We start from the raw sequence: 23,046 nt of genomic DNA, 5'->3' as shown, positions 1-23,046 counted from the left end.
TTTTTCATTTGGACCCAGATTATTAATAAAATTCGCGTTTAATGGGCGAATATGTCTATGAGGAAAGCAGCTTATCGCTTAGAAAGCAGATTAATCATGTATTGAATCACTTCGAGTTGCTTGATATAATTAAATTTTGCATAATGTCGCTTGCGTTGTATGCGACAGAATTAGCAATAAAAAGTTTGGCGAAACAGTTACGTGAGTTATTGGATTAATTAATACGAGTATAACATTTTATTTATACATTCTGTATGTTACGTAAGTAAAACGGGATTATTATAGATTTTTTAAGCTAAAACTGTATATTTTAAAAATTGTTTATTTTATTATCTGCCAGTTAAGTTTTATGTTAAAAATTTTATGAAATAAATTTCTCTTTTTCATATATATTTATATATTCTATATATTCTAGATATCGCAATATTTGTATAAATATAACTTTTATATAAATAGCAATTTATATAAAGTGAAATAATACGCTATTAAATGGTAATACGCTGTTAAATCACATTTAGAGCGGATCACTTTTCAAGATTTTTTTCACAACATTCGGATTATATCTTTGATGCGCAATAGCAATCTTCTTTCTCCATTTGCGCAAATGATGTAGCCTATCTCTGCATTGTCAGAAAAAATAGATGTGCAAGAGAGGAGCAGTATTTTTCCTTGAAATGGTGCTGTGCATATTTTGCTCGTTTATTATGCATGCTTGTTTTCGCGTTATTACGCAGATGCAGCTTTACGCCATACGTAAAAGCATGTCTTCCAAATCTTTCGCATTGATCGACTACATCAATTATTTATATTATATAAATCTCTGTATTTCATATTTATTTTTTAATATACATATAATTCCAATGTACAAAGTGTCCTAAAAATATATCGCATTGTTTATAACATTTTTATTAAAATGTACTTTTCTAAATAGATAATTTAAACTTACATTTTATTTTATTTTGAGCAAATTTTAATATAATAAATTTATAATTGCAAGAATTAACTTCAAAATTTTATGGGATTAAGAATCTATAGGTGAATTAATGTATATAGAGAATTTGGTATATACTCCAATCAACTTTGATATATTGTGCGCTGTACGTCGCATAAATAGTAAAGTGATATACAATGCCTCTTACATAAATGGTACATAAATGGTTAAGTTAGTAAATTGTTGAAGATTTAATACAGGTATTACTCCTCTACAATATTTATCTTTTATATAAATATTTGCATAATATAATACATACAATTTAAACATAATTAGCATTACATCATTTTATATGACATCTTATATCTTTATTTTACGTCTGTTATTAAAAATTATATAATTTCTTAGATGCACATGTATATTAAAAAAAGATTTGATTGACTTTTTAAATATTAATCTTTATTTAAAGTTAGGAATTAATGAAAAATATTATGGAATTCTTTGGGGATAGTTATAATTTTTTTTATATCGTAAACGTTAATATGTATAACATGTACGGTAACGTTAAAATAACCAGTACAGACTTGCATCAAAATATCGATTGTAAGAATATAAAGAGTACGAAAAAATTCCATTAGAAATGTCAGTTCGCGCACGTCTTTTATTACGCAAGCTTGGCGCACACAATGCCACGTGGTTCACTCAGAATTCAAGTCTTCCGCTCGCATCACAGCGCAAGCTCGTCACGCAAGCTTGGCTCCCGGTGCGAATCGATGTTGTCTCTCCGTCAGCCCGTCCATTCATTTCTATACGTGTTTCGTTATACCAAAATAACCCATCATCCCTAGTGCGCAAACCTACCCTTAACAGAGCGCAGGTTATCTCGCTAATTAAGCAGGGATACTCATTCATTGAATTTGGCAAGTATATAAAAAAATTGATCAAAAATATCAAATAATTTAATTAATGAAATATTAAAAAATAGCAAAACAATGTTATGACTTAATAAAGATAATTGAGATGAACTAAGATAAATTTATCTTGTCAAAAAATCATGAATGTAAATGATTCCAGAAGAAAAATATAATTTTTCGCGTCTCAACAGTATATCACTCTCTTCTCGATTTTGGAAAGGCATCGAATGGAAAAGACAGACTTACGAAAACATGTATCTTTTTCTCGACAAGACAAATGGTCTTCGAATACAGTTCGATAGCGTGTTAAGAGATATGGTGATGAGAAAACCTATAACATGATTACTATCGAAGAGCGGGTAAATCGTGTGTGGCGTATCGTCATTTATCCATATGCTACGCGATCATTTTTCATTCACCAGAGTAGTCTACGAGAAACCTGGATATGACAGGGTGTCAAACTGAGATGACCGGGGATAGAGTAGATCTCGGACGTACCTCCAAAGTGGCGCAGTCGCCTTGACAACAAAGCGGCGCCACGTGCGTGTATGCGCGCTCTTTCACGACGACGACGGCGACAACGAAGAGGAGACGGAGTAGAACAAGGAGAAAGGGGAGGATAACATCGAGGAGCGAGTGAGATTATATCCCGCACAAGAATGAGAGGGAAAAAGAGAAATAGAGAGAGAGAGGGTGAAGGAGAGAAGGAGAGGGTGAGAGCGCGTTTGATGGTGCTAGCTAGAGAGAAGAGGAACACGGGGGTTGGAAGGCCGGCGGCGAGGGGGTGGCGCGCGAGAGAAAACCGCTAGCGTGTACCGCAGTACGGGATAGTGAGCTGCGAGCTGGCCTCCTCTCTCTCACGCCGCGAAAAAGCCATCGTTGACCATGAAACAATACGACCGACCGTTCAGCTATTTACTCTCTGCATTATTCAACCCTTCATGAGATAGATGGTTCGCGAAGCTGCTCGATCTTCGTATTTTTTGTATCCAGTTGCGTGATGCGCGAAAAAACGGTGGTAGTTATCGGATTTACGCGCGATTGTTCTCGCGATCGTTCTCGACTCTCCTCAGGGTGTGATTGACTTATTTCGTTTCACGAGTCTTCGTGACGCGCCCGATCGAATGTCAAGGACGATGCGGCATTTGTACTCTATCCTTGTGCTCCGGATGTGCGACAGACGTTAAATTCTACGAACGGTGACGGACGGAGGGACAAGCAACGACGTCGTCGTCGATGGTATCGCTACTGCGCGAGTGTGAGAATTGTGACACTAGATAGAGAGTCCTTTGTTCTTTTTCTTCTCGAAATGCCTTGTCGTCGGTTAAATCGCCAAGCGCGCCACTTGTCGTCGCATCGATATTACGTTGATATCACTAAGATACTGAGAACACAGGCGTCTGTTCGCGAGTGCGGCGAGTCGGAGGACGACGAGATGGATAACGATTCTCGCACGACTGCTTCTAGAAGTGACAGCGGAACATTATCCTCGTGAGACGCTGCCACCTGCGCCGAGTGCATAGCAGCTCATTGGTCCTCTGAATGACGAGTTGAATTGGTTGATACCTGTCACTGATGAATTTCGGGAAACATCTTTGATATAAGATGAATTAAACATTTCATATAAACGTTTCATATATATATATATATATATAAAAATTAAATTGTTTTATGAAAAAGGATTTAAGTGAAGACTGGAGATTTGATTGGCATAAACGAATTTTGAGATACATTTACGAAACCTGAAACAATGCTGCAAAGCCCAGAGACTTTGTTGTGTTTAAAATAGAAATCAAAAAATTAAAAAGCACTCTTATATCGTTGATTCGCAAGAAAACAAGTAATTATAAAAACAGTTATTATTGTACAGGACATTGTATAGGATGAAGACACGAGAGAATCTTGTTTCTTTGTTATCCGAAGATTATGTTGTTTAGACAAGGGTTTAAAGCGCTTGTGCGACGTTGTTTTTTTGTCGCACCTTGAACTAAGGTTTTAAGAAAAAGTGAAAAAGTGAATGTTCTCACGCATGCGATCTACATACTTTGCTGTTATCTGATCAAGTGTTTAAATGAGCTATTTGTAGACTCACAAAATCTGTGTGAAGCATATTTTAAAGCTCTAAAGTTTTTTAAAGATATCAAACTAAACAAGAGCAGCATTCGAAACTTGTTAAGTAAACTGATGCAATGTCATCAAGATGTCAAATCATGCGAATTTTGCGAAGGAATGCGTCCATATCGTTGTAGAGATCCGTCGACCATGACCTTCGTTTACCATGTGACGTCATTCGGGTCAAACGGAAATGTGTCGTGTAAATGAGATGTCTCGAGATGCTTTTGTGGTGGCCGTCGCGGCGGCAGTTAGCAGCGATCAATCAAAGTATTAATGCACATTTGTGAGACATTTTATCATCTTGAAGAATATGTTTAGTGACATTTTTGTCGAATAAAACACGCATTTATCCGACAAAAACAAAGATAGAAGATTTATATAAAAAATAATGAGCGATGTCATCTCGTTTTCGTACTCTTTTAATGTGTTTTGGTTATTGTTATGAGTGTAATTATGCTCATTTATAATTCATATATAAATAGTTTATAATAAAAACTATATAATATACGTTTAAAGGACAAACATCGTGGCTTAAAAGTACAAATCGAATATCGAAAAGTTCTTTGAACTTTCCATCGAAATATAAAAGATACTAGACTTGACGTCCTATAAGATGTTAAGTTTGATCTGACTTGTTGTCACAAAAGTTATTTTTGCGAGCAAAATGCGAATCAATACAAAACTATTCCGAGAAGAACATCAAGTACTTTCTTCCTCTATAGTTGCACAAAATGTGTTAATGGTTCATGTGGTGCCACTGTTGCTTGCAATCAATCATTGTTTTTATCTAACGATGATTATAGTGCTCAATGCGAGTGTCACTTGATATCAAAAATAATTGCGCAAAAACCGAACTTTATGAAACTCTCATTTTTGCTAATCAAAATTTAACAATAGTTGAACAGAAACGAAGTTTCTCTTTCTCGATCGTTATTTAAACCGCGTGTTTTAATAAAAAAATAGATATTGTCTGATATAAAAAATAAATATCGTAGATAACGTTTAGTTACATGAAATTTGTTAAGACTTTGCAATTTTGACAAATGGCTTTTAGAGTGTACTTGTAATCATTATTAATAATCTTTGGAGATGAATTAGCATCAGAGAAACTAATATTCAGAATCGCGAAGTTTGTTGGGAGTTTCCACAAGTATTGTTAATATTAAGAACGTAAGTTAAAAGATAATATTAATTATATTGCGGTCTTGCAATAGTTATTTTATTTTTTTTTTTTTTTAATCAGAAAATGTATGTGAAACTTTCGTATTTATAAGTACTGTCTTCCACATCATATCTCGAAAGAATGAATTGAGAACCAAATATGCCTCTACGTTTTGAAAAATCATTTACAACTTTCTCTTGATGCAAATTTATTCGGTACATCGCAGACAAAGCCTAAATTATTCAACTGTCCTTTTCATCGCGCACAAACGAAACCTACGAAATTACTTTCGCTACTCCTTCGTTAAGTCACTTGTATTATGGTTAATGATAAGCGCATTTAATTGCTTTCCTAAAACTTTACTAAATTATAATCACCTTTTCACGAGTAGCGAAACAATTTCAAGCGGTTGCATGCATTTTCTCCATAATCTCGCTATCTATTTTAATACATTTAGCAAGCGGCATAATATTCCCGTCGTATCTCCTTTGAGAGTGTCTTTAAAAAGCAATAACAGAAGAACTTACAATAACATTTTAGTGCAAATTTTGGATTGTTGTCAAAAATGACTTCTCTTTGATTTCAATAACCAAAGAAACAATTTCACATATGTAAGATTAGGCATTTTATTACATTATTTAGAATATGTGCAGTATTTAAAATATTTTACAATTACAATAGTAGAACACATTCACATTTTAGTTTTGTGAAATAAAACAATAACATTGTGATTTTAAGAAAGGCGGATAATTCTAAATTTATAATGAGCCAATCGATTATTGTTATACGGTAGCGGATAATATTTCTTAAACATACTCATCAAGCGTTTATCAACTTCTTCTCTCCGTTACGTTATGATAGTTTCCACGGATTTGCTCGTCGTAATTCTATCAATGCTGGCTGAATTATAACTATGCTGAGTGATCGAAGAAAATTTACGGTGATGTGGTCGAAAAAACAATGTGGCCGTACATTGCCGATAGAGCTCGCACGTCCTGCGATAGCTTCAAAGTGAAGCTGCCGGCAGCAAAGAAACGGGAGAGGGAGAGAGAGAACGAGTCGGTGTGCCGTAAGCTCCTCGCCCTGTTCCATCACCGCAAGCCTCGGGATCCACTTCGCGGCTCCAGCTCTGCCTCGTCGGTGCCCCTGCTCGATATGGGCGCCAGAGCATGGGACTACGAGGCCTTACCGGAGCTCCACACCTCGACAGCGGTTACGCCGACCTCGACGCCGCCGAATGCGTCCCAGCAGAAGGCGCCCAGGGTATATTTTCAAGCAGAGAATCTGGCGTCCACCAGGCGAAGGAGCAGCAGCAGACTGCTGACGCCGCAGCAGTCCTGCAGGAGACGCAGCCGGAGCATGAGCGCCTGGAGCGATCTGTCCAGGTCGTCTTTCAGGTTGGACGAAAGGTTGGTTGGCCGGCATCTCTGGATATAGATCCAATTTCCATTGTCACAGCTTCATTTGATCTCGTAAACTTTTTTTTTTTTATATTTTATTAGGTGATCTGCTTTAATATAGTACCTGCAGGATTATATAATTTATACTTATAACCGCGGAGAAAGTATGCAAATGTACAAATATTTTTCTGGAATTTGGAGATAAGGTGATAATAAGTATGTTAAATTTTTTTTCCATTCGATTAATCTCATATTACCAAGACTTACATTTTTCTGTATTTTGCAGAGAATAATATTCTTTTTATGTTTTGTCTTTTTTTATTATTTTGTTAAAGAGAAAAATTTGAACGACGATTTGGACGACATGATCCAAACTTTTTTCTTGCAAATTCTTTCATAGAACAGTTTCTTTTATGACATTTACTCACTGAATCGAGATTAATTTTCCATTAAACGCAAGGAAATGCAATTATTCATCTTAAAAACTGGAAATTTATTCCTCGTCGCAGCAAGGATGAAATTTATGTCATTGTAACAAAATTTCTATCGAGTTGATTATATAAATACGGTATTCTATTATCTCTCAACGATGAAAAATTCATCTCTTTATTCCACAAATCTTTCATTTATTTGTATTATATTTGAGCGTAATGTTTAACTATAGGAATTATATATATATATATATGTTACTATAGGAATTTGTATATATTTTTTGCCATTTTTTGTTTTGGTTTACGAAATTATCCAATTATTGAACAAATAGTTTAGACTGTGTAAAAAAATACAATATTAAAACGTTTATTATAAAAACATTTATTATATTTTATATATTGTTACTGTGCGCTTTTAGAAATTTTTTCTTTACAAGAGTTTGCTTTTTACGTTGTATTTTTTTTCTTAATAAAAAAACCGTGATTCTTTATTAATATATGTAAGTTTTTATATGATTAAAGTGGGCGAATAGCTCGACTATCGTTTTTAAATAAAAGTGTTAAAAGTGTTATAGAGAAGTTAATAATATCATTGTTAACTTTTTTTCATTGAGCAAGCGCTAAACTGCTTTGTCTCGTGAATACACCATAAACAACCCTGCACAAAAACAAGCTTTCAATTATCGACCATCGTTGTCGACAACATGCAGGTATGGTCATTTCATCGAAAACCAATAGTGATTGCTATGGCACGTAGAAATAAAACCATGAGTGCACTTTTGTGCCACACTATGTATAAATATATCTAACGTGTATAAATTCTGTAACAAAATTTTGTCGATAGTTGATAAATCGTGGCATTTGTTAATATTCGTGTAGCGCATGAAAAAATGTAAGAACAACTAAATAGTTTTATAACATAATGATAGTGACTCTAAAAATATTGAGACACTTTTTACCACATAAAACAATAATATTTTTATAATAATAGTCTATTAGCAATAAAAAAATTATGAAAATATTTTTTATTAATTCTCTTTCTCTTTTTGTTTCTTGTTTTCACGTTACAATTAGATAATGTTTAGCATTTTCTAGAAAAATTGAAATTAAAAACATAACTTTGCTTTAGTTGAAGAACATGACGGATATATCCTAAACTTTTTACTGCTAAAACATATTACTTCTTTTTATTAAATTTTATACAAGTTTCTATAAGCTTTTTCTCAAGTTAAATGATAATGGATTTTATCTTTTCGCTTATTTTTACGTTCCAACGTGTATTTTAGCAATGAATATATAATTTGAAGTTCTTAAATATTTAATAATGGTTAGAAAATAAACTATATATTAATAAAAATTCTTTTTTAACTGTTATGCAATTACGTTCATTACAAACAACTGAAAATGTGAATTATGATAGCGATTATAAATCTACAAAGAAAGACATAAACGGAAAGAAATGTTAAGGCTGAGAATATATATAATATAACCTGTATGTGAAATACATAATTAACGTAAGTTCCAAATATAATAATTCAGAATAAGGAAAAGCACAGTATAACTTAGAATTGCATAGTTTCTTAGAATTGATCGAATTCCGCTTTTCTACTCACGAATACCTTAAATGAAGCTACGCACGACATCACAAAAATTCCATCAAAACCAAGTTTAAAAGCGTCTTTAGTATTATATTGAAATTATAGCAATATTATGTTAAATTTATAATGTTTTCTATTTAATCAAGACTGTTGCAAAATTCGAAACTTGTTTTATTAGATACATTATTAACATATTTATTATAAACAGACCTTGCCATTTTGCTTTAACTGTAATTATATTGTTCTATGCATTTTGTAATTCTTTAGAGAATAATTTGATTTGGTTGAAATAATGAAAATAGAGTACTATCAAGCGATTTTATTTTATGCATAAGTTACACTTATTTAAATGTTATATCACTATGAATATCTCATTATTCTATCTTTCATAATACATCATACGAAGGAGATAAAAGATAATCAAGAGCCAGCGCGGTAATTTGTGCGCATATGTTTTATTACAATCAAATTATATTAATATTTTGATTATTTTGATAAACAAAATCATAAAAAGCGTACTTTTCGGTCCCTTTTTTTGGACCATTCTCAGCGCAATTATAAAGTATATGGAATATATTATATCAAAAATGTAACAGTAATAATACGCAGAACAAGAGTGAGTCACCCATGTTGTCAGATGGTAAATGTTGTATAATATAATTTCGAGACAGAAAGAGACTGTCCGATAAAATATACTACATTACAAAATAACTGGTAATATAATCATACCGAACTTGAGTGAATCATCCATGTTATATAGAAGACAGATGTTACACACGGATGTGTTCGAGACAAGATGTCAAGTCTCTTCATATCGCACAATACATAAAGTAAATATGAATACAAGAATTAAAAGACAAGAAAATAGCCTTAATTTACAGACAGACACAGAATGTTTATATTAAGCTTATACGGATGTGATTGATAAGTTAACAAAACTTTAAAAGTCATGCCATCTTATTTGTAAACACTTCTCAATGTATTCATATTTATTTTATGTATCATGCGATATGAAGAGACTTGATACTTGACATTCTGTCTCGAACAACCGTGTGTAACGTTTGCCTTCTGTACAACATGGGTAACTCACTTAAGTTCGGTATGATTATATTGCCAGTTATTTTTTAATGTAGTATATTTTATCGGACGGCCTCTTTTTGTCTTAAAATTACATTATATAACATTTACCATCTGACAACATGGATGACTCACTCTTGTTCTATTACTATTACATTTTTGATATAATATATTCCATATACTTTGCAATTGCGCTGAGGATGGCCCAAAAAAAGAGACCAAAACGTACGCTTTTTGTGATTTTGTCTATCACGTAGTCAAAATATTAATGTAATTTAATTGTAATAAAACATATGTGCCCAAATTACTGCGCTGGCTCTTGATTACCTTTTATTTCCTTCGTATGATATATTCATATGATCCTTTATTAATTAATTTGATTTTATAATACACTTTGATCTGTTTTTAAAAACCTTGAGATATCACTCAATAAGTATTCTAAAAATTAAACAAAAAGAGTAGCAAGAGGTTTTTTCTTAATTGCGGAGAAAGTATTATATTGTATTTTCAGACAACGACGGAATTCTTAGAGTTCTTATGTTATTAGAGTGAAATGAGATTTTTTTCTCAAGCACCCAAGTACTTCAGACTCATTTCCATATCCTTCCTTATTTCTACACTCTAACCATTATGCAAATTTCTAGTAATCTATTTCTAAGTAACCAAGAGATTGCAATTGCGCGAAATAATCACAAAATTAAATATAAGAGATAGCAAGAGTTTTGCATAAGAAAAAATTACTTATGTATTTAGTTTATACGACTATTATATCGATAATTTGAAAATGAATGAGGTATTGTTTTTTCTTCGACAAAATTTGCATAATTTTATTGTTATTATACCTAATAATGTAACAAATTCTACAAAACTAATGATATGGTACTTTTTTAAAATTAAAATACTTATTATGCATAGAATCTTTTTTTCAATTTTTTTCTAAATTTTAAAATAGAAAATTGCTTACGTTATATTATTTACATACTTCTATGTGTTTATATTTTTTGGGATGCACTCCGTTTGACGTTATTTTCGGTTCGAAGTGTCTGATGGATTAATCAAGACGATTATGTTCTTATTGTTATTTTTATCACTAAAGAAGCTACAAAATTTGTCAAAAAATAACAAAGAGATTCAGAAGAGAAATCAACTTTTCTTTTTCTTCTTCTCTCTTTACTGTTTTGTTTTTTGTTATGCACAAGGCAAATACATTAAGATATTTTTATTTTCTTGTTTCAGGTAAGTGCGGGTCCATATTCTTGCTATTTTAATTCTGCGTTATACGTAAGTAATTAAATCAATATTATCAATTGCTATTGATTTTATCGAGCATAAAGTATAAAGCGAATTGAATCCAATTGCATTGAATTTTTCAAATCGATGCTATATGACATAATAGCAATTATGCTAAATGTGTCATTGAGTGAACGTGTTGCAAAAAATATCGAATATGATTGTGAATACCATAAAAAAAATAGTTTCTTTGTTGCTAGACATAAACCACCAGCATGTTTATGGAGAACTGTAACAAAATTGCTTACTATTATTTGAACAATCGTTCAAATATAAAAAAAATATAATAATGTTTATATGGATAACTCTTAATAACTTGCAATCAACTATTAATTAAGCATTTTTTACAGAAAAGAAATCAGGGATTAACAAAATTAACAATAGGCTTTTTATATTATGCGAGTAATTTAGAGTTTGATTACATAAATTTGAACCCCTATTTGATGAGGCAATCATGGGCATTAGAATTCTTTTTTTATTAATTAATAATATGGATCTAAATATTACTTTTTTTATGTTAATATAAATAGAAAAATAAATATTTTCTGCAATTAAGTTACTATTATGAAGATATATATAAAGTTTAGTTCTCTTTTTTTATTACGATCGCTTTTAAAACATTTTTATTTTAAAATAAAATTAAAATTTAATTAATTCCTAAATTCTTTAAAATTCTTTTCTGGTTCTTGAATGTAAAATATTTGTTTACAGAAATCAATCCTTTTTTTCAAACATAAGCGTTCAATTAATTAGTGTAAAATATTATGCGAATGTAATATAAATATAAACTTTTATATTTATTTATAAAGTTTTACATAAACTTACATATCACGAAGTGTTGCACGAGATTGGGCAATTGCAGAGAATATTCGCAGAGAAATTTATTTTGTGGTAAATTAGCTTTTAGATGCAATACTCGGCTTACTCAATTTATTTTTATAGCTACAAATCCATTTAGGAAATATGAGAAATTACTGCACGAGTCTTTTTAATGAATATATCTTACGATCTAACATATACAATATAAACGATACAATACAAGTATACCTAGAAATAGCCTCTATAAAAATCACAGAATATATATATTTGTAAAACAAATATCCGCATTTATATCTGATATTGCTGATAAAGTAAGTCGATACTTTAAAGAGAATTTAAAGTGTATAAAGTTTCAAAAGAAATTGATTTAAAAGGCAATTTGTTAAGGTTAACAAAAACATTCGATATTTACATATACACACGTACTATTTTTATAATGTTACAAGAAAGATCTCTTAAAGAAAGTGAAGATATCTGAATATAAAGAATATTACCTTACCATATATCACGTTTGAACAACTACATTTGTTACAATTTTATACTTTTTTCTATAAAAAATATATTTTAGAGATCTAAAAAATATTTGCAACTTATCTTGAGAAATATCTTGCTTGGTGCATAGAATAAAAATTGTAGAGAGATATTTGTATTACAAATTATATCTCAAAATTCGAGAGCAACTTTGGTATCGATACAAGCATTCTTCAATTTGACATTATTTTTGCAACGGAAATGTCAGAGGTTTACCATCATCTCTTTTCCATTACTATCCTTTTATCTTGTTTGACATTGTTATCGCGAATTGCTATCCAGTTTTGGCTCAAGCTTTCGAAACTAGGATCACGCTCAGTGTTCACGCTCAGATGCATTCTTATCGTTATCGTTTCATGGGATTGAGGTCAATATGGCAACAAGATAATTGCATTAAAGATATAGCGCCATGTATATTTTAATGTTTTTTTATGCGAAAATAACATGGCATTCCTAAATATAGACGCATACTAAAGAGATTTATTTTTTTTTAAATAAAATATAACAATTTACAAACTATAATATTTGTAAAAAACAACTATAATAACTAATAATACATATGTAAATAATTTAAATTATATTTAAATACACATGAAAAGGAAGTTAAAGTTTAATGCAATTTGTTTGACAATGTGTACGCTGTTTGCTCAGAGTAATCCAAAGCAATATTTTGCGAGTTGCATTTACAATTCTAAGGCAGAATAATCAATTATTATGGATGTTATCAACTGATTCATATCTTCCCTTTTGTGTTTATTCTGTCGGGTTTAATGTTGTTCCCCCTACATCATTCTAAATGTGAAGCTTTGCTCAATAACATTACTTACGCGAAGTACCTCGATTAGGTGCCTTGTCGATTATGCTGCGGATGATGAACCATAAATTGAGCGTGCTATCTTCTCATACAACATGTTCCATATAAAGACACTCTCACATATCTTATACAATATTATATATAAAAAGATATTATAGGAAAAATGTTTTTAAAAAATGACGATTAGAAAAAAAACTGTTTTTATCGCTTGTATATCAACACTTTGCAATTTCAAAAATCTAATTTTTATAGTAGACAAAAAAGAAATTCTCTCTATCAATTAAATTTTTAGTGTCTTTTTGAAGTTCTTATATTATCTTTTAATTTTTACAAAATGCAATCGTAATTCAAATAATAAAAAAAAACGTTATAAAGTAAGTTTTGCAGTTTTAGATTGCTCAATATATATTTGCGCATTCTACAAACGATACAATATTTTTCAATTAAATATTGTTTAAAGCGTTAAATATTGTTTAAATTGTTTTATTTATTCCAAATTTTTTTTTATAAAATAAATTATAATTTCCTATATAAAATAATTCTTGCATTTATTTTTCTTTCTTGTTTATATTTTATATGGCAATATAAAATATATATATCTAACGTTTTTAAATAAATGCTTTTGCAAAGATATAAAATATTTATAGAAGAAACAGAAACAAGTATTGTGTGTGTATGTGTGATTGTTTGAAAATTAAATATTTATTGATTAAACATTTATTTTTAGAATTTAATATTTGTAAAAATTATTAATTATATTTCTTTTTAATTTTCTTAGAAAATTTATTTTTTATAAAAATGAAAATATCCATCTCTTCGCGTAAACTGATCGTTATAACGCAAATTATCTCATAATTATAATAATTATTATTTTTACTTGATGATAATTTATTACTTATCATCGGCCGGAAGTTCACAAATTATAGCAAAGCTTTATCAATTTTTGGCATGCATTCTGGATTGTGGTACATCGAGCATTGTGAGCTTGCAGGTTACTTGCCTCTGTTGGTAAGATAGGTGCCTGATGAGCTTTTTTTCTATATGACATTAGTCCCATATATTATAATCTGTGCTTTCTTTCCTACCTTATCGACTGTATAAGAAAAGCTCAATGAGCTTTTGGAAAATTTCACGTTAATGCCTGACAAGAATTCTACTTCTTTACGAAGAATTTATTATTCATATGAACTATGAAGTAGTATAAGCAAATATTAAAAGCGACACAAGTCTCGTTCATGCACAATAATATCTTTTCAAAAAAGTTATACATATAAACAGATATATTTATTTAAATTATCAATAAATCATTCAATCAAACTTATTGAATATAATGAACTCTTTTAATATCTCTTAAAAATTATCTATATAATTTATTGAAAATGTTTGAAATGAAGTATCATAAGGAACAAAACAGTATGTTATTTGCCATAAAAATGTGATATAAACTAATTAATATATAAGGTATTCATCCTCTGAGAGTATTAAACAATAAACGATTCACACGAAATTTTACTGTAATTAAGTAATATAATATTAATATGTAATGAGAAATAATTATTGTACAAATAATTTATCGAAATAAATGTTCTCTAATCTTGTTATTTTTTCTTTTGTAATAATATTGCAATATAATAAAAGAATTAATGAATATTTTATCATCCCTCTTCGAATGTAGATACTTTTTTTCTTGAAATAATATTCTCTCAAAATAATTGGTCTTTTATCATTGCCTGTCGGAGTTACTGTGCGATAAAAATTCTCTCATTCATATATAAGTAAATCTGTCAGAATTTCTCTTTTTCTTATCTTGGAGAAAAAAATAATGAAATATTATTTTGGGTAAAATTCTGGGAATAAGAAAGAGGGAAGATAAAAAACTATTTCGCAGATTAATTCTCGCTCTCTATAGAAGTTTCTATTTTTCTAAAAATAATTATTAATATGCTTATGGAATCTTTTACTATATTTCAAAGACTACAAACAAAATTATATTATTATATGATAAACGCGAAATCAAAACATGTTTTATGATTCGTATTATGAAAATTCCTTAGAGATTTCGTAATGAGTACGGGCTTTGCCAACCCGAGGCACTCGAGTTATCCAACGCGCAAGAGATTTTTAAAAACGAAATATTCAAGTCTCCTGAGACTATAAATAAGAAAACATAATAATGTGTGTCACATGCCGAGCGATGTTTATATTTAAAAATTAATGTTAGAGCCGCTAAATAATGCATTTCTCGCTTGGGACACTGCATGGCTATAATTGTATATTTTCCATTTTAAAAAATTAATGAATTGTTCGTGCTGACGGTCTCATTAAAAGATTTTCTCAATATTAGTGTAATGACTATTACAATTGCTGATTGCAATGCCGACCTGCAATAACAAAATGAATAACTCGACAATCCACTTTATCGTCATGTTTCCGAACTGCCATAAAAGTTGAATTATTTAGTAAAGTTATAGTTATTATTTTGTTGCGTATAATTGCTATTTCAAATATGTTGAAGTATCTGCGACTAGTTTATTTATCAAGCCCTTAATTAAAGCTTGTATTGCTTTTATATTAACTACTTTTATCATTTCTTATGTTTTTTTTTAGATAAGATGATACTGCTTATGTCAAGATAGAAAAAACAAATTTTTTAAGATATGAGAAATATTAAAGAATTTCTATGTCCACTTTTTATGATTATAAAAGAGTAACTTTTATTTCTGACTTCTATGCCATCATGATGATATATGTTAATTTTATCATGATGTATGTTAGTTGTTTTATCAGAAGATCATTAAATCGATACTAAAAACGTTGCTGTCATTTTATCAAACGCGACATGTTAAATAGATAAAATTTAAAATTGCTTATATATTTGTTTTTTGTTCTATAAAATATTAATGTTTTGTTTTTCAATGAAATATTTGTTGAATGTTGAATATTTTTAATAATTGTAAGATTCTTTTTACGTTGCCATCATCAGAGTAGGCAATGTACAACCAATGTTTAAAACAATATTCAAGAAATAAAAGGTTTGATTATCCCTATTGTCATACTTATATGTCAATCAATTAATGAACATTAGGCAGTCCAGTTAAACGGCTGCCTGAAACATTTAAGCATTAAAAGTTACTGAGGCTTAATAATATATTACGAACATAAGGGATAACGAGGATTTAATGACATATTAGTAAAATATTAAATAATTTTATTACTGGTCTTTTTTCGTAGAACATGATATCTTTACATGAGAATTATTTCAGATATATAAACTGCTATATTTTATTCAGATCATTTATAGGGTTATTTGAATACATTATTATCTCATCATGTCTTTGTTGGCTATTTCAATCTTTATATGTGACAATTCTCTCAGCGAGTAAATTTAGATCAATTTTATTATTAGAGTATTATAGTGCAATGAAAGCTTCTCTAGTTGACACATTTAAGCAGAAATTGTGCTATTCATTTAATTACGTCTTAAACTGATGACATTCTAGCGTCTTGATTCTTGATACAATGTATCGAAAAACATGAAAGTATCACTATAAAAAATAAAAATAGCGAGACAATTGCAATAAAATTCTCATAATTTATTTTCGTAAGTATAAAGAGTACTATATTTATTCAAAAAATCTTAATAGTAATTAAAAGATTAGCCAAAAAAATAAAGACATTGGTTATAATTAAATTTAGCGTCGCTATCATGAATTAATTTATTATTTATTATATTAATATCTCATACAAAGATATTACATTTTAAACATTATAAATAAATTGCATAATTACATTTGTTAAAATATCATTTTTGAAGAAAGAAACCGACAACATGATGTGTGTGAAGTGTGTTACATCATGTACATGTAACTGAATTTTCTTGAAATTTAAGGGAATGAAAATTTAAGGAGATAAAAATTATATATTATACATGTATAAATAAATAGCATGTTGATAAATATTAAAAATAGTCAAAATTATAGAAAATGAGATATTTAGTTTAAAAACATTAGATCGTATTTTACAACACATTCTGTGTGTTATCTTTTTTCTAAATTTAATAAAAGACAAATACATTTGTTTCATACATTATAACGTTGGTTGTGTGTGTCCACAAATAAACATGTAAGAAGTAGAATTCCTCCACAGAGGTTTCTATAGCTGTACATTTCTTTGATGCTATTTGTTTAGCTACAGATATAATAATAAAGTTTTGAGTGAATTTAATTTATTTTCTTAAGAAGTCGGTCAGAGAACAACTTTTGACTGCACACACCTTTAATGCTTTGATTGCTAACTCGGCAAATGAAATTGTTGACTGCTTCTAATTTCATGTTTCTCTCTTTTACTTTCAAGTATCGGTACATTTATTACTCGGCAAAAGAAATTATATATACGAAACTAATAAAACAGTTGGAAAATACGTAAGATGCTGAATCGCTTTATACGTTTGACAATATTTTCTACTTTAAAAGTTAAATTGCACGGTATTCGCATACGCATTAATCATTAGGCCTTCCAAATTCTAGTCATCGGATAACTTGTAAATTTCCTTTATGCTTTGAGAAGAGGGAGAAGCAATTTCACTTATGCCGTAGCCGATTATCATCGACTGTTTCCATCATTATTAGTTATGCTTCATTATGATATCGTATTCATTTCAATATTTAATTCCTTTCCGTTATCTCTCAAGTGACTATACGAGATTACATTATATATTATGCGTTAGATATCGCAAAAGGTTAAAGAGTGACGTACCGTTTCTCGATCATAGTTTTTGATTGACGTAAATATATAAGCGTTCCATCGTATCACGAATATTCCTCTCTATCTCTCAGGAGATACGAAGATAAATAAAAATCTACTATCTATTCGTTAGACTTCCCCGCAAAATGTTTAAATGTCAGTACTTTTTTACTGTTTGTCTTTATATTTAAAATTGATTAATAGCAATTCCCGATTCATTGGTAATCATATGGGGTATCACATCCCATGTGATAAAGGGTCAGGGAGATTTGAGATCCTGAGGGATTACGGGTAAAAGTTTTGAAAACAAACTTCCAAAGGGAAGGGAAAAAGACGAAGCGAAGAAGAGACGAGGTCATCTGACAGAATAGGAACAAATAGAACTTTGCCGAAATGTGAGTCTAAGAAACGGGCTGAAAAGAGTTTGTCTTATACATTGATAGGTTCCAATCATTAAGTTTCTTGGCGGACCGAAATTTAAGCAATTGCTATAATTTCCTGCGGCATGCTGCGTGACACGCATATCGATTATCGCGTGGCTCTACAATGCTAGGCAAGTGAACGAAGCTGCTTTCTATGAATTCGAACTGAAACTGAACAAATTTGAATAAATATTTATTTGAATATTTATACTGCGGAGATATCTTATTGTTTGCTCTTTTTAAATTTGGAAGATAGTGTAAAATTTCTATCAAGGTGTCAGGAACATAGGACGTAATCCACTTTTTTAAGAATATTTAAAAAGGATTATATTTTAATATTAGGCTTTATATTTTTTTTAAAGGTATTTCATCAATTGTTCTTCAAGTTAAACTAAGCCGCTTAAGGAATGTTGCTATTATCCTCAAAGTGAATATTACAAAAGAGATGAGAGAAGCTTAAAATGCAGCGGTATAGTATCTCCAATCATTTTTTTTTATTACATGTAATAAGCTTTTAATTAAGTCGGCAGGTGTCGCTAATATTAATGTGCTAGGCGGATAATATAATCCGAATAAAATTGAATATACAATATATGCAAACAATAAAATAATTATTTTGAAACTAATTTTTCTTATAATGATGAATTATATTAAAGATTGTAAAGATTAACAAACTAAACGAGCAGTAAGATGAGTGGTGATTCATCATAGATTTGAACTAAATAAAAAAGATGTATCTTTTGGGAAAAGCCTGATATATAATATAATTTCTTATGCGTACTTTTTAAATTATTCTATAAAATAGTGATGTCCATTATCTTTTGTGATTATATAAAATGAATCAACGATAAGCATTATAACGATGATTTTACACATATACACAAATTACGTTATATATATGTAATGTCAGTATTTTGCAATATGTGATATTCGTGAGATTTGCATGTACTAACTATTGATCTATCTTTATATATATAATCACTACAATTCATGCATCTCGAATTAATTTGCTAAGGCTAATACTATAGAGCTAATACTATTCGGCTAATACTAAAAGTCTATGCATTTAGTTTACAGTGATGCAGCACGTAAATATACATATACTTAAAGATTATTGAAGATATTCTTAAAAATGTACAGAATGAAGCAATTAAAATAATTACATTTACGTTATATATTTACAATAATTTTTATAATTCTCTTTTAATATCTCTAAAACATAAATTGATATAATATATATACACATATGCAATACACGCAAAGCAAAGTTGATATAGGAAAAAGAGAATAGTAAATTACGAATATAAAATAAATTTGTGTGTATGTGTGTGAACACAATATACTATTTTTTAAAATTGTATCTTTTAAAACTGTCGATAGTAAATGGCTTCGTAAATGCTTCGAAAAATACTGTAGAAGAAAGCGAAAGAAGGATGCTGAAACTCTTTAAAGAATGAAGCGCAAAGGATATGCAAAACATGACAAAAAGTATGTGACACGCTTGCAATTTTGCTAAACGAACGATGACGTGTCAAAACATCTTTATATTGAGAGCATAGCAATTTTCTGGAGTAAAGACTTTGCTTTTTAACCTAAATATGAATACACCGCTCTTGAAGTTTACAAAAAGAATCGATTTTGTTAGCATTATTTGCAAATTTTGCCATGACAAATTATTCTAGATTAAATAGTCAAATTACATACGTGAAAGAAACACTTGTTGATATCATCAGATTATAATTATTTATTTAAAAGAGAAAAAGAGAAGCGTTAAATATATTTTCTTTCTCTAAACTTTTAATTATGTTATTATTATATTATATTTTGTCATATATTATTAATATTCTTTTATATTATCCATTTTATATTATGTTGTCTTCTTCATATATTAAATATTCATATCGTTGTGCTTGCATGGATTTCAGTTAATCTCTTCCTTTTTCTCTTTGCATTTTCTAATATTAACTCTCTTCTTCAATATTTAAAGCAGAGATAATACAATGTTTAAACTATTAAAGTCTGAAGCTTAAAATATGATAATTAGTTTGATAAGAAAAAGAAAGATAACGAAGACTTGCTGGAATATATTTTTTTATATTAATAAGAAATAATCTGTAACTTTATTCTTTATTATTATTGTTAATCATTTTGTTTATATTATTCTAAAGATTTTTTTAAGACGATAGCAAAAATGTATGTTTTTTAAATGTTATTGGTACATTTTAATGTAGTATAATACGTTAAGAGTAACATACGTTGCTGTCAAAATTAATTTTTAAGGAAACCTAATGTCTGACTATTATTATCTTTTTCTACTTATCTATCTTTGCCACTTTTATTTGTTGTTTTACTCCTTCGAAAATAGTTGTTTTTTTTTCGAAAGATTATGTTTAAATTACACGTTGTATACAACAAACTGCATATTCATGCAATGATAAAATATTTAATAACTTTAAAGTTTATATCACAGATTGTAATCGCGAGCTGCCGATAATTCGTTAGATTCCATAAGACGCGCGATGAACGGCAGATAGGAAAGAACGAACCCGATCATGGCCCCGTGATTGTTCTTAGGGCGTCTGCGCCCGGTGATTGCTAGAGCCAGAACCAGCAGGCGAGCAACCAGTCGACCTTCCAAGCGACCGCCGACCGACCGACCGACCGACCGAACTAGGAGGAGGCACGGAAGCCCTCGGGATGCCAGTCGCCTCCGAGCCGTCGTGCGGTTGAGATGCGAGCCCTTGCGTTTCGCGAACTCCGTCGGCGTACGACCTCGTGCACCTCGATCCTCGCCCTCGGCTCGCATCAACCCCCGTCGATCGGCAATCGTCGGTGCGCGAGCGTGCGCAATCTTTGGCGCACGCGATTTTCCGCCGCCGTCGTTGTCACCCTCGCATCGGAAGAAGCGGCGACGCGCACGTGAGCGATCCTCGTCGGTCTCGCGGCCACCCTTATCTCAGTAGCCAGCGAGCTATCGCGCGGTCGCGATCGTAACAGGGGAGCGCGCGCGACGATATCTCGGGATAAAAGAAAGAGTCGGTGGTCACCTCGGTGTTGCGACTTGCCCGTTGTCTCTGCTTTCAAGCCGACGCGTCGCCGATCGCTACCATCTCGACACTCTCGTGAGACTATGACGCCCGATTTCTGCGACCGAATGCTTCCGGCTAATTACCGGAGGTCCTCTTCCGATATATATTATTTAGTATAATTGTATGCTACATAATAATATTTAATAATTACATAATAATTATGTCAATAATTACATCAATAATAATGAAACGTTATAATAGATATATTTTTTATTCATTTAAAAATTTAAATCTAAATATATAATCAGGAATTACTTGACATTAAAAACTAAAATTTTAGTGAATTTAACTTTAAAAAGAACTATAAATTGATGACAAAATATTATTCTTTATTTAATTTTCAATGGACCTTACGTTAACAAAATCTCAATTTAGGCTACATATTTTTAAAGAAATATTTAATATCAAAAATATAAAACTATATGTATATTTAATCAAATTTCACGACGCACAAAGATATTCAAATTTATTTTTCTTTTATTTAATATCAGCAATCTGTAATAACAACACTTTAATATGTATGTTACAGTATGTTACGTATTATCGAACATTTTAATTTAAATTTTTATTGCATAAAATTTACAAGAGAACTTTTAAATTAAGCTCAGCTAAGCTTCAGGAGCAGTGTATCAGATTATATCAAAGTAATATGAGATTGTGTATGTGTATGTATGTGTCACTTATTTTCGACGAAGTTGTTGAATTTATTTCTATGTGATGTAAGGCAGGTTCTCTTGCATCACGTTGAGCGTATGCACTTCTCGTCAGTTTAAAGCTAATTAGCAAGTATAAACTAACTCATTTATCGGAATTAACGTTGTCTAATTTATGGACCGGTCCTCGTAGCTTTTCTGTGCCGACGATAATCACGCAAGTTGCTTAAAATTTTGTTTCTTATATATATACTATACTAAAATAATAACAGCACAATTTCTATAATAATAATCTTGCATTTTGCATATACAGAGAATTTTGATTCAAATAGGCAGATTATAATAATAGATGGTGAGTGCCAAGATAAAGTGAGAACTCTTCTAGCATTTATTTTGGCTTTCATCCGTTATGAGTAGTGGCTAATATTTTACGTTTCCGGAATTGTACGTGACTTGAGAATATCTTCGTGATTTCTTACGTCATATTTAAAGCTGTGTGCATTTGAAAGTTTAGGAAGTGATTTTACATTTTTATCAAATTATTTGAGTTATTTTTAACATATATATATGTTGTATATTTATGTGTGCTCTTTGTTTCCACACTTGTTGTCTTGTCTTTAAATCTTATTAAGATGACGATATACTATCACAATTTTCGTTTTTTATTCATACAAAGATAAAATTTTGTTGATATTTTCTATTAAGAAAAGATACTCTAAATCTCAATTGCGATCAAGTTGCACAGCTCAGATTTAACATATTTTTAAAATGGATTTGCATTTTTTATTTGATTCTATATATATGAGAAATTAATACATAAAGCAAATATATCCCTTATATATACAAGCACGAAATTATAACAAACGTAAATACATTCAGAAAATACTGCAAAATATTTGCCACGATTTTATTATTTTCTATTCTTTTTATTTTATTTTTTGTTTCTGTTTATGATGTGCATACAATATTGTACGAGCGTATTATTCTATACTGTCACAGTATTTCATTCTAGTCGTACAAAAATCGATCTCTCTGTATATCATGAAACAATATTCTC

At 30.2% G+C, this 23,046-nt stretch overlaps 1 protein-coding gene across 1 annotated transcript; it reads left to right on the top strand.

Moving 5' to 3' along the window:
- Nucleotides 1-5,208: 5,208 nt before the first annotated feature.
- Nucleotides 5,209-11,372, top strand: LOC115245670. Its single transcript, XM_029824088.1, has 2 exons — nucleotides 5,209-6,531; nucleotides 10,865-11,372. The coding sequence occupies exons 1-2, from the start codon at nucleotides 6,083-6,085 to the stop codon at nucleotides 10,866-10,868; spliced, it is 453 nt and encodes a 150-aa protein (XP_029679948.1). The 5' UTR covers nucleotides 5,209-6,082; the 3' UTR covers nucleotides 10,869-11,372.
- The last annotated feature ends 11,674 nt before the right edge of the window (nucleotides 11,373-23,046 follow it).

The sequence above is a fragment of the Formica exsecta genome, unplaced genomic scaffold, assembly GCF_003651465.1.
Source record: "Formica exsecta isolate Colony F162 unplaced genomic scaffold, ASM365146v1 scaffold125, whole genome shotgun sequence".
Classification (NCBI taxonomy): Eukaryota; Metazoa; Arthropoda; class Insecta; order Hymenoptera; family Formicidae; genus Formica; species Formica exsecta.
The sequence above is the reverse complement of the archived record's forward strand: the minus strand, read 5'-3'. Positions and strand labels throughout refer to the sequence as shown.

What these genes read in the sequence shown, in the direction of transcription:
- LOC115245670 (XM_029824088.1), top strand. Translation starts at nt 6,083, where the DNA reads ATGTGGCCGTACATTGCCGATAGAGCTCGCACGTCCTGCGATAGCTTC.